General features: G+C 48.9%; 1 protein-coding gene across 1 annotated transcript in view; it reads right to left on the bottom strand.

Moving 5' to 3' along the window:
• Positions 1-4,277: 4,277 nt before the first annotated feature.
• The window catches only part of C2H2orf72 (chromosome 2 C2orf72 homolog), a 9,227-nt gene continuing 376 nt past the window's right edge, over positions 4,278-13,128 (bottom strand). The window contains exons 2-4 of the mRNA XM_034642650.1: positions 13,024-13,126; positions 9,657-9,770; positions 4,278-6,148 (exon numbers count right to left, since the gene is read on the bottom strand). Of these exons, the coding sequence (XP_034498541.1) occupies positions 6,009-6,148; positions 9,657-9,770; positions 13,024-13,126 (357 nt within the window). The 3' untranslated portion in view covers positions 4,278-6,008. The remainder of the gene's footprint in view (positions 6,149-9,656; positions 9,771-13,023; positions 13,127-13,128) is intronic.

Raw genomic sequence — 13,128 nt, 5'->3', positions numbered from 1 at the left:
CTCCTTGTCCAGGTCCCAGCTGAACTAGGAACTTCTCAAGGGCAAGAGCCACATCTTATTCATCTCAGTATCCCCTATAGTAACTGGTATAATGTTAGGCACACAGTAGGTGCTTAATAAATGTTTGTTGTATGAATGGATGAATGCAGGGCCAGTTAGTTATTGGCACAATGCTGCAACTCACACCTATGTCTCTGAGTCTCTGAAACCCTTTCCCTCTCCAAGATTTTTTAATGAGATGTATTTATCTTCAAAGAAGATTGAGGACATACCAAAATCACAGAAAGAATTCCTCCCCAGTGATAAACAACTACCAGTCTCCAAATTTAGGAGCGACGCAAAAATTCTTAAAGCCCAAACAAGGTCATCTGTGGGCACACACAGGTATTGGCCGGGCCGGGGCGTCTGTCAAGGTGAAGGGAGTAAACCAGAGCCGGCTCTCTCTTTGCCAGTGTGCCCCCCCCTTAAACAGGGCTCGGGGCTCAGGGCTTAGCTCGCCCGGAGCACCTCCCCGCCCCTCGCGGCGCCCTCTAGTGGCCACAGTGCTCCTCAGAAGGCGGAGAACTCAGCAAGGGGCGAGCGCCCTGTGACCACCCACATCTTCCCCCGACTCCCTACCCGTCTCTCCCACCGCCCCCCATGCCCAGCCTCCTGGCATTTGAATCCTGGGGACCTAGGAGGGCCCGCTCCTGCCAAGAACCGGGCTTGACTGCTTTTGGAGCTGCAGGGTTCTGAGTTGATAAGGGCAGGCGTCGTCGGAGCCGGGAACCACGGGATCAAATCCCGGCTTTGCCACTTAGCGGCGCTGTGGCCGTACGGTCACCAACGCCGGGCGCAGAAGGGACCGGCCCTCCTGCCTGGTAGGGCCACTAGTGAGGGGAGGTGCTCTAGTCAGGATTTGGCACAGAGCAGAAACCTCAGATCTTATGTCACAGGGCCTGGCCCCGAGGCTGGTGGATGCTTCACGTGCAGCACGCACGGCACGTTGCTATTCGAGTGAAAGCATTTGTGCGTGGGAGCGGAACCGCCAAGCGCAGCGGGTGACACGGGCCTCCGGTGGGTGGGCGCTTGGTGGAAGGGAAAGGCCTGGATGGAGCCAGAATCGCCCTAGGTGAACTGAAGCACAAAAAGACCAGCAAAGCCATCTGAGATGCTGGACTCTTCCCCCTAGGGACTGTGTCCAGGAAAGCTGACAAGCTGATGCAGGAAGCCACTGACGTTCCCTTGCTAGGGGTCTGGGAAGTGGGGTGGGAAGAGCCACAGTGAACTCCCGAGACAGGTCTCCTGCACGTTTCCAGTGTTCTAGACTCTTGATTTCACATCAGGTAGCCCCTAGCAACAGGTGATACTGAGCGCTGGAAATGCAGCTATTGCAGATCCTGGAACTGATTTTTAAATTAAATTTTATTTTATTTCATTAAAATTTAAGGACTAACACTCAATTTAGTTTTTGGGAAACTTTTAAGTACATGTGGAGCAATTTGAGGCGTGAATCTCTTTTTTCAACTATGCATTTCATGAAATCTAAATACAGATCAAGTATTTTGGATAAAAATTTAGTGTCTAAATCAAGCTGTTAGTGTAAAAGTCTCACAGGATTTCAAAGACGAAAAATGTCTCATTACAAATGTTTTATATTTAAGTTGAAATAATACTATTTTGGACATACTGGGCTAAATAAAATATATTATTAAAATTAGTGCCATCTGTTTAATTTTTTCCCCTAATGTGGCTACTAGAAAATCTAAACCTACTTATGTGCCTGGTGTTAAGATTTCTCTTAGGCAGGGCTGGTCTAGACCTACCCAGAGGTCTTGTTCCATCTGATCTCCCATTCAGGCTTGGCCCTGCTCTTTGGTGCTAGCATGTGCCTGACCAGACCAGATGGAGGAGCAGAGGCTAAAGGTGAGACACTGTCCTGCCAGGGATCAAGGGGCTCTGAGTGGCTGCCCTGGCAGCTAGGGGTTCTGGAGCGGGCAATATCCCTGGGATGGCAGGTGGCTAGGGTAGGCTAGAGTTGGGGTAATGATCTGAGAAGCCCTCATTAACCAGTGAAGGAAAGAAGAAACGCAGGGCAGCAAGACAAGAGATCCAGTGTTTGTAACCAGGACTCAAAATGAGGGCTTGGTCACAAGCACTAAGGGCCTAACTACTCCGAATAATTGCAGAACAGGACAACAAGCCAGACTTAAGACTTAGTCTTAATCTGAACTTGAATTTCACCAGTCAGGTGTGGGTCTGCCCTTGCAGCAGGAGACCTGGCCAGGGAGCTCAGAGAGCTCAGGGAGGAAGCCAGATAGGGCTCTTGTCCTTGCCAAAGCTTTGGACCCACAGTGGCCCTAGTGCCCGGGCCAACTTTGGACGTGAGCAATTCCACACCCTGGTCCCTTTGGAATCTCTGAACCATGGCATGGCCCAGTGACATGGCCCAGTGGGTAGCCTCTGTTTCTGCTCCCAGGTAGGCAACCCCAAGTATAATGCAACCTGAGGGCTCTGGCTCAGGGGCCAAAGGCATCTGAAGAATTCATGCAGGACCCTGGTCATCCACTCTGCCTTGTACCTCGTTTCCTTTGAACTCTAAGATTACACAAGCGACCCTCCGTCTCAATCCTCGATCCACTAACACACAAAACCAGGTCAGAAGGGGGTTGTGCAGCCCTTGGGTACAAAGCAAAAGGCTCTCTCTCCACCGCGTTGGTTATGTTTGCCATCCAAACAGAACAAAGTGCAGGCCTCACGACCACGGGGAACCAGCCCCACAGCGTGGTGCTGCTACACTTTGAAGTGTAGACTGCTATCAGGTTAACACGGCTGTCGTCGCCTTTTCCAGTGAGCTTGGGTCCTGGGTTCTCTGCCTGGGCTAAGAGGGGCTTGTTGAGAGCACACTGGTTCGAGGGCCTCAGCCTTTGGCCCCTTTGCAGGTTTGCTCTATTCTTGGTTTGACGACCAAAGGACTCCTCTTCACGGTAAGTCTTGGCGTCAAATACTTTGCAAGGAGAGAAACCATGACAGCAATATTATAAAGGCCTCTCTGAGACTTAGGCAAGGCCATTTTTGTCTCATTAAACATGCTCATATGTGCTCACAAACGCACACATCCTATTCAACACCAAGCTAAATGCTATCTTTGGAAAAATCTCTTTTCAAACATTTACTTTCCAGCTGCATGTTTTCCAATTTCAGCTGATAGGGTTGTGGAGATGTCACCCAGGGCAAGTCTGGAAGTCTTTCACCTTTTGCCCAGGTGCCCGGCTGCCAAGGGCTCCTGAGAACACTTTATGAGAATAAAGGGGAAGATCCGTTCTGGTTTTGATTAGGAAGCAATGAGGTACTGTTTGGTTTTATTAGATATAAGGAATTATTGATTCAAGTCAGAAATAGCACAACTATTGCCACATTATAAGGATTAATACCCACCAGCCCAGACTGTGACTTGATGAGACCCTCGCCAACAGCTCCCAGTAGCACTGACCTAATTTGGGGCATCCATCCCCAGACAGGCCCACCGCAATCTTCATGCCTTCCGAGAGTCCTTGGGCAAGAGACCTACCACCAAGGTCATCCCTTCCAGCACCTAACTCTTCAGTCTGCTAGAAAATACCAACTAGATTATTCCTAAAAAGATCGTATGTAGCCATGTGTTGAGAAAGCCAACCTGGGTCCCAAAGGATCTCAGTCCCATGTTTCCTGGTTGGGAAGCAGAACACAAAACTCAGGAAAGACCTCTCTTCAACTAGTCACCAGAGATACTGAAAATAATGAAAAAGTTATATGTAAACCCCTCTTTACCCCACAGGCTTGCAAACTTGAATGTCCACCAGGACCAGGCAGGTGGCATGCATGAGTAAAGTAGAGAGGTGGATTAGATGGGTGGGAGGAGGGCTCCAATCAGAGGAGGGGGGTTGCAGCAACCTGGACATGATGGCAGGCCCCATCCTCCACCCAGAAAACTAGCTTTTTTATGTGTAATCTCTCAAGTTTCAAATATTGGCAACAAATACAAAAGGTTTTTAAACACAGCAGAGGCTGTACCTCGTAACTTCTGCCTTAGATAATTTCCTACCTTAATAAAGCTCCTCCCCCAACCAAATAATAAAACTCTGACCCAATTATTACAAAGAAATTAACAGAGAAATAGAAAAATATAGCAGCTTTGAAAATACGTTTTCCCATTTTTTTTTAAAGATTTTATTTATTTATTTGACAGAGATAGAGACAGCTAGCGAGAGAGGGAACACAAGCAGGGGGGAGTGGGAGAGGAAGAAGCAGGCTCATAGCAGGGGAGCCTGATGTGGGGCTCAAACCCATAACGCCGGGATCACGCCCTGAGCCGAAGGCAGACGCTCAACCGCTGTGCCACCCAGGCACCCCACGTTTTCCCATTTTAAAACAAAATCAAAGGTAATTCATTTAGCTCATTCTTGCGTAGAAGGAGATCAGCTGGGTCTACCTATTGGTGAGACAGCTTTGAATTATTAAAATGACACCTGCTGCAACCAGCCACAAATAAGATGTCACCCTGCTTGCCCTCACGCTATCCCCACAAGGCAGAGAAGGGATGGAATTAGGCTGCTGATTATGAAGAATCCATTGAAGCACAGAGCCAGGGGGGACCCTCCTTGATATCACACAGCCCCTCAGCCACAGGTTTCCAATTCCACATTTTGGTACCACAGATGAAAGCCAAAGTAACTACTGGAAGGTACGCGGCACCTTGTGGAACCCTGGGCAGAGTAGCCCAGCTGCACGTCTGCCGAGCCAATCACGCATGAATGAATGAATGAATTTAGCTACTTCCCTCAGATACTTCCTTTTTCCTACCAGGGAAAATCAAGAGCTGCTACTGCCATTCCAAAGACAGCACTTCTCCAGGGGCGGGCGAGGAAGGCAAGGGAGGTAATGCAGAGTGCCTTCTACGAGTGAACAGATGGCTTTCCTGGCTTTTAAGGGAATATCATCAACCCTGACTCATAAACAGAGAAAAGGGTTCAGGAACTTGGCACCTCTGGGCTGGGTCTGCTTTGACCTTGGACAAGGGCCTGAGATGGAGAGAAAGTCCCATGTCCTTGTAATCCATACTCCTACCTTTCTTGTTTGGTGACGTGGGCAGTTCCCAGCATCCGTATTCTCAAAGGATTTGGCACAGAAAGTCAGTGTCAACATGAGGAAGAAAGGGGGCAAGCAAAGCAGGGGGCTTTCTTGGCTCTGACCCAATAGGCCCGTAGGGCAGTAGTGCAGTCTTTATTCTGGCTTGCTCTGGGAGCCAAGGTCTCGGGAAGCCCAGCCCTCTCTGCTGGGGGGGAGAGGGGGGACTCTTCCTAGAATTTCACAGGGAGAAGGGATTGGCTCCTCCAGTTTCTTGAAGGAGCCACAATGGGCAATTCGGGTGGAACAAGTCTTTGCTGTTGGAGATTTCCCGTATGTTGTGAGAAGCCCACTAGGTGCCAGGGGCACCTCATAGTCACAATAAACCCCCACAACACACACACACACTCACTCACACTCACACACAGACAAGTTTCCAGTGCTGCCTGGAACGGCAGCCTGGCTCTTGGTTGAGAGCCCCTGGGCTCATAGCCTCCTCATGTTTGAGAAACAGAAGCTCCAAAGGTTCAATGACATGTCCAAGGCCACCCACCCCTCCCCGATCTGATGACTTCTGGTCCAGAGTTCTTTCCAGTTGCACTTGAAATGACGGATGTTCACGCAAACACACCATGGGCTGCCACAGCACCACAGAGCCTCAAAGTCGACAGCCATCTGTCCCAATGGCATAGAAAAACTGAGGTACAGAAAGACCAACTAACCTCACTGTGAGCAAATGTGAGGAGGGGGGCAGGTTCCAGGAAAATAAGTTTTCCTAGCTGGTTCAATGCAGCAGCCCTCTGACAGGTGGGGCCTTTGTAGTTACCACCATTCCAAGGTCAACATGGAGGCAAGGGGCTCAGTGAGAAGGAGCCAGTCCCCGGTGTGCAGGTTAGAGCGCGGGTAGCCCAGCGGTCCAGCCTTCATCTCAAGTCTCCAGCGGGGTCAGCAGGAGTATGGACAAGTCCATCACAGGCTCTTGGCCCCTTCCCGGGGTCCTCGCAGTCTCCGTTGGGACATACGGCAGTCAGTGCCAACTCCTCCTCAGGGTCCTGGAGGTGATCTGGAACACAGAGAAGGAATTGCCGATCAGAAGGTCAAGTTTTGGAATGAGCACACTAGGAATGAAAGGGAGGAAGTTGGCCCCAGTAAATACCTACTTAAAAACCACAGTAAAATACATATTGAGAACCTTAAAAATATACATACCCTTTGACCCAGCAATTCCACTTCTAGGATTTTATCCTAAGGAAATAATTAGGAATAATTAGTGGAACTGCCGTCTTGCTACCAGCCCAAGGATGAAGCGACACGGAGAGAAAGAGTCCTCAATGGGGTCACTGGGCCCCAGGAACCAATCAGCTCGGAAGCTGACTCTACCTCTAGACTGTCTTTCATGTGAGATGCTGAGTGCCCTTGCTGCTCTGCCTGCTTGAGGCGTGGTTTCTCTACCTGCAGCTGAAAGCATCCTAACCTATGTGACATCCAGAGAAGAGACCGGCTGAGTTAACCATGGCTCAGCCACGTGATGGGATTCGGGCATTAAAAATGATGCATAGTCCCTGCTCAGCAGGGAGTCTCCTTCTTCCTCTCCCTCTGCTCCTAGCCGCCCCCCATGCAGTCTCTTTCCCAAATAAATAAATAAATAAAATCTTTTTAAAAAGATGCATAAAATTCCATAGAACTAAACACACACACAAATACAAGTAAAACTGGGGGAATCTTAATAAGATCTGTGGATGGTTTCAATGTCAACATTCCAGTTGCGATATTATTCTGTAGTTCTGTAAGACACTACCAGCGGGGGAAACTGGGCCAAGTGTACACAATATCTCTTTGTACGATTTCTTACAACCACATGTGAATCTACAATTACCCACCATTCCCCCGAAAGAGAGAAGATGTTATTGATATGTAATTGCTAATAGTGCTTCCTACCAGGGAAATTGAAGTGTGCAATATTGAAATTGAAGTGTGCAATATTGTGAGCGTGCAATATTGCACACTCACAATATGTTATTGTGAAGGAAGCAGATACCAAAACAGTCTGTCTGTCTAATCCCATTTTACTATGTATGTTATAAATGCATAGGCATAGTCCCTGAATGCAATTTTCATTTTAATACATTTGCTTCTACTTGAGATTAAATAATTTGTTACATGCTGAACAGGGATGCCTGGCTGGCTCAGTCTGAACAGCATGCAACCTTTTTTTTTTTTTTTTAAAGATTTTATTTATTTATTTGTCAGAGAGAGAGAGCACAAGCAAGGGGAGCAGCAGGCAGAGGGAGAAGCAGTCTCACTGCTGAGCAAGGAGTTCCATGCTGGACTTGATCACAGGACCCTGGGATCCTGACCTGAGCCGAAGGCAGATGCTTAAACTGACTGAGCCACCCAGGCATCCCAAGCCTGCAACTCTTGATCTCAGGGTCGTGAGTTTGAGCCCCGCTGTGGGGTGTAGAGATTAAATAAATAAAACTTAAAAAATTTGTTATATGCTACAGAGAGGGGAGTTATCCAAGATTTATGTAAAAATGTTTATGATTCCTTTGCTTTATTGTTTTTTCCCTTTGGTTTCCAGAAATATCCAAAATGATGATGGAGAGACTGAAGTTAACATTTTTGCAGTGGAATGCCTTAAATATGCCATGCATCTGGCAGGTGATTCATGTACCAGATAGAAGCATATTTATTACAATTTAAATAGCACAAGGAGATATACAGATAGGCAGACAGATGGACAGAATGGTCTATGCTAAAATACAGACGATAGTTACTTTTGAGTGATGGAATTAAGCAAATGATTTTCATACTTGCTTTCCTTTTTCAAATTCGTTGAACTTTCATCTGTAATAGGCAGAATTCTTTTTTTTTTTTTTAAGATTTTATTTATTTATTTGACAGAGATAGAGACAGCCAGCGAGGGAAGGAACACAGGCAGGGGGAGTGGGAGAGGAAGAAGCAGGCTCATAGCGGAGGAGCCTGATGTGGGGCTCGATCCCATAACGCCGGGATCATGCCCTGAGCCGAAGGCAGATGCTTAACTGCTGTGCCACCCAGGTGCCCCGATAGGCAGAATTCTAAGTTGACCCTTGAGATTCCCACCCCTCGGTGTGCTCACCCTGGGTAATCACCCCCTTTCAGTGCGGGTGGGATCTGTGACTATGATGGGATAGTCACTCCCTTGATGAGGGTACCATGTATGACAACAGGGCGAATTCCTCCTGTGATGGAGTGACATTATCAGAGACCAGAAAGTCTCCTGCTACTTGAAGAAGCAACTGCTGTGTTGGGAGACGTGTAGAGGGATGACTGTCAGAGCTGAGAACAGCCCCAGCTGACGGCCACCAAGAAGGCAGCAAAGACGTGAATTCTGCCCACAGCCACGTGACGTGACATGAAGGACTCAGGCTCCAGAAAGGAATGCAGCCCGGCTGACACTCTGCTGCAGCTTTGTGAGGCCCTGCCCAGACTCCTGACCCATGGAAATCGTGAAGAATTAATGGGTGCTGTTTTAAGGCACTGAGTTTGTGGTAACTTGTTACGCGCCAAGGGAAGGCTGATACCTTGCCTAATGATTTTTTTTAAACATAAGGGACACAAGAAAAGTTTGTGTTAAAACACTTCCCGTTCCTTCTTTAACAGGGCTGGGCTGTTCGGTACGCATTGGGGGTGTGGGTCACATACATTGAGCTGGTTACAACTTACTTCCCCAGGACTTTCTAGCTCTCTCACAACAGCCTCAAAGCCCACTGGGTGCTCCTGTGGACTTCGAAGAACTGTCTTTACCCCCTTCTCCCTTTAGCGGCCTGAGGATCCTACTGGCTGAGTTCCTTCCTCTCCATTCCCAAACTGCCAGCATTGGGTCCAGGCTGCTCATTGTCCCTCCTGGGACTCGACAGTCCCCTCCTAACTGGCTCTGCCTCTAGTCTCTCCCTGCCCCACAGTCTTGTCACCTCTCCAAAATGCCCCTAATCTGGACACCCCTGCTCAGAAATGGCCAGCAGCTCACTATTCTTGGGAGACTTGGGTCCAGGGTCCTGATTTGGTCCCAACTCTCCTCCTTGGCCTCAGCCCTCCCGGTCTCCTGTTCCTCACCCCCGGCACTCCTGACAGGGGCTTCTTTTCTGAACTTGACATCATGCCTTCGAGCCTGCATTCATACTGCTTCCACTCCAAGTCTTCCCGTTTCTGCCTAGGACAATCTCTAACCCCTAGCTCCAATATCATGGGTTCCTGATGCTCCCTGGATCCTCAGGGGAAGACAGAATGCATCTGGCTCTAAACACCCCACCATGCATGTGGCGGACAACTGCATTACAAGCCTGCCCACACCAACTGCATTCACTAGTGACAGACCCATGGCACTAGGGCCTTACTGGGGGGCCCGTGTGCCTGTTGCCCAGTGGCAGGAGCACCTCCCATCACTCACCTCTGTGCCCTGCACACAGCAAGTGCTCCATGGATGTTGGTCAGCTCTATCCCTTAGGTCCCTATGTGCACAGGATCACCCCCATAATCCCAAGCTCCTGGCCCTCAGGGTCCAGAAGGCAGGAAGGCAGCATACTCACCCTGAGCTGGGTCACTGGGGAAGGTGGCATCTGGATCCTTCCCTCGGCTCCAGGAACCCCAGGAAAAGCACGCCAGCAGCGCTGGAAGGCCCGGTCTCTCCCAGGGTCCTGCTGCTAGAAAGAACACAAAGTCCCAGACGCAGCAGGTGAGTATGTTTGACAGGACTGAGAGATTTTCTGTTCAGCAAACCGAGAGCTTCAATTATCAACTGCCCTAGTTTCAACTGTTCGATTAAAAAAACAAAGATTCTGGGGGTGTCTGGGTGGCTCAGCCGGCTGGGCATCTGCCTTCGTCTCCAGTCATGGTTTCAGGGTCCTGGGATCGAGGCCCACGTTGAGCTCCCTGCTTGGCAGGGAGACTGCTTCTCCCTCTGCTCCTCTCCTTGCTTGTGCTCTCTCTCTCAAATAAATAAAATCTTTCAAAAAGGATGAAAAAAACCCAAAGATTCTCATTTGCAAAGTGGGGTGTTTTTGTTTTTAAAAAATTGACCCCCCCCCAAAAGATTGCTATATATTTTGTCACTTCTCCTCACAAAACCCTGTGATATAGACACCATGTTGGGGGAGCTATAGTGACAAAAGTGACATGAAACTAATAACAATTACATAGCCCCAAAGAAAGAGCAGAAATTTCCCCTGAGTTTTAGTTCAAACTATTTCTTAATGGGCATAGATTTAATCTTTTTTGATAATTACTTTAAACAATTACATGTTGAGTCTAGTTTCCTTATTATAATACCACCTCAGCGCCTGAGAGCCCCCACTCTCTGGAATACAGCCAAATGGAACATAGAATGTCCTGTTCATAAATCGTCACTCGGGACCTATTTACTCTTCATTTGCACCCACTCCTAATAAGACTGGATCCTTTATTGGATTAGGATTCGGATCCTCAACTGGATTAAGCATAAACTAGGTAAAAGGCCACCGCCAAGACCCGGCAACCGAAAAGCCTAAGAATAGTCATCAGGCAGTGAGGAAAGAGATTGGAAACTTTAAAAAGCCAGATACAGTTGCTAGCAAAATCCTAGCAACGATTGCTTAGTGCTAGTAATCCATGGTGCTGTCCACTGCAAAAGCCCCGAAGAAACCACTGGATAGTGAGTTACGCTTATACTCATGACTTCCGGTCATCAATGAAAGGTTTCATGTTGTTCAGGGTGTTTTTATAAAAGAGAAACAAGCTTAAGCGGTAGAGAATGGTTCCTTTGCAAAGTGTTAAGATTTCTTAAGTGATGGTATTTAAAAGGAGGCAAGGATTCTGCATGCCAGGCAAGGTGTTGGGATATGGGGATATAATGGTGGTTAAACTCACAAGGAAAAGTGACAAAACCGGGTGGTTAAGAGTTCTGGGATTTCACTTGCAAATTTATGAGTGGGTGTGGAGAGGGTCAGGGAAGGCTTCCGGAAGGAGGAAATCCAGTCCTAAATGATGAGAGATGGGATTGGTCAGGTGAAGAGGAGGGTGGGAGAAACAGGTTTTCGTTGGAGGCAACTGCAAGGTGTACAAAAACTTAGAGGAGTCCAGAGCACACTCGGTTCTGGGAATCAAAAGTTGTTCCTGGAGAATAGGAGAGGGCTAAGAGAGTAAGAACTCAGAATTTTCTAGGTACCAGCTCATTAGGAGCAGAAAATCTGTTTGTGAGATGACTGGATTAAGAAGCTGTGGTCCATATATACAATGGAATATTACTCAGCTATCAGAAAGAATGAATTCTCAACATTTGCTGCAACATGGACGGCACTGGAGGAGATAATGCTAAGTGAAATAAGTCAAGCAGAGAAAGACAATTATCATATGATTTCTCTCATCTATGGAACATAAGAACTAGGATGATCGGTAGGGGAAGAAAGGGATAAAGAAAAGGGGGGTAATCAGAAGGGGGAATGAAACATGAGAGACTATGGACTATGAGAAACAAACTGAAGACTTCAGAGGGGAGGGGGTGGGGGAAGGGGATAGACTGGTGATGGGTAGTAAGGAGGGCACGTATTGCATGGTGCACTGGGTGTTATACGCAACTAATGAAGCATCAAACTTTACATCAGAATCAGGGGATGTACTGTATGGTGATTAACATAATATAATAAAATAAAATTAATTAAAAAAAAAAAAGAAAATCTGTTTGTGTAAATTCCCTCCTTTCCCCCATGGGGCTGGATCCGTGAAAGGACTGGCATCAACAATCACAATCACAATCCGCCTCAGAACATTTCCCATGTCTTTCAGGATACTGGTTAGAGAGTTTCAAATTTGGCTGGCGATCACAGATTCAACAGAAAGGGGTTGGTGGGGGTGGGGTTGGGGCAGGCTCTAGGGCTGAGATGCTCAGCCTTCACCTAGGCAGGCCAAGCTAGCTGGTAGGTCTGGGACATTTGTGACATCAGAGGTACCAGGTCTCCTTGCTGGAAAAGGCCCCCCTGCAAGCCTGGCACCCCCGGTTTCTGGTTAACACACCAATGCCCAGGGACACAGAACACAGTCTTTGCCTTCATTAACTCTTCAGAAAGAAGGGAAGGCTGGAGGGTTTGGAGGGCAGCAAGTGCTGGGGAGGTGGGGACAGAAAGGGATCTTGGAGTGCAAAGAACAATCCTGCATCTGTCAGCTTTGCCAGACCCAGCTATACTTAATGTCAGTATGTCAATCCTGAAACACCGAAAAGCTCTTGTAAAACCTTCCCTCTCGGGTGCAAGAGATTCTGACACTTCTGCGGATGGCATGTTAACCCAGGCTGGGAAAAGACCCTCACTTCCCTCCCCACGCTTCCGGAGAACGTGCAGAGAAACGCAGCAGTGGGTGCACAAACAGAGTGGGTAGCCAAGAACGATTAGAAAATTCTGGGCCCTCAGTCCCTCACCCCTTTCCCCACACTCCGAGTCTTGGCATCTACTCCTTACCCCCTTCCTATGACACCGTGGTGCTTCCACGCTGATCCTCCACCAACGCGTCCCTAGCTGCGCAGGGTCCTAGAAGCTCCTGGCTCCACCACACCCCTGCTCCCAGTCCTGTTCCCCTTCCCACCTGGAAACTTGGGCCTCCTGAGGCTTTCTCACCTCCTCTCCCTCCCCCCAGCTCCCCCCTCCGAGGCCGACCCTCTCTCCACCAACTTTCCTGCCTTGAGCTGGTCGGCTTGGCTTTCCCAAGCCCCTGCGTCTCTTACCCTCTCTGGATCCTTCCGGAACAGACTGGACCCCGTGCCCAGTGCCCGCTCCAAGCCAGCTGGAAAGCCTAGTGCTAGGTACCTTCCCTCTCTGGGCCTCAGTTTACAGTGGTGCACAAGGAGGGAAGCTGGCCTGAAGAGTTCCAACTTGGGGGCCTCCCCCCAGCCGTCCACCGCCCGCTCCCTCCTGGGCCTCGTAGTCTCACCTGGTCGCGCGGGCCCGGCGGCTTGTAGTGCTCTGCAGGCGGCCGCCTGGACGGCCAGGCTGGAGGCCGGGTGGCCCGGGCAGTAGGCGGCCGCCTGCACCGGGC

The sequence above is a fragment of the Ailuropoda melanoleuca genome, chromosome 2 (genome assembly GCF_002007445.2).
Source record: "Ailuropoda melanoleuca isolate Jingjing chromosome 2, ASM200744v2, whole genome shotgun sequence".
NCBI classification, from domain to species: Eukaryota; Metazoa; Chordata; class Mammalia; order Carnivora; family Ursidae; genus Ailuropoda; species Ailuropoda melanoleuca.
The sequence above is the reverse complement of the archived record's forward strand: the minus strand, read 5'-3'. Positions and strand labels throughout refer to the sequence as shown.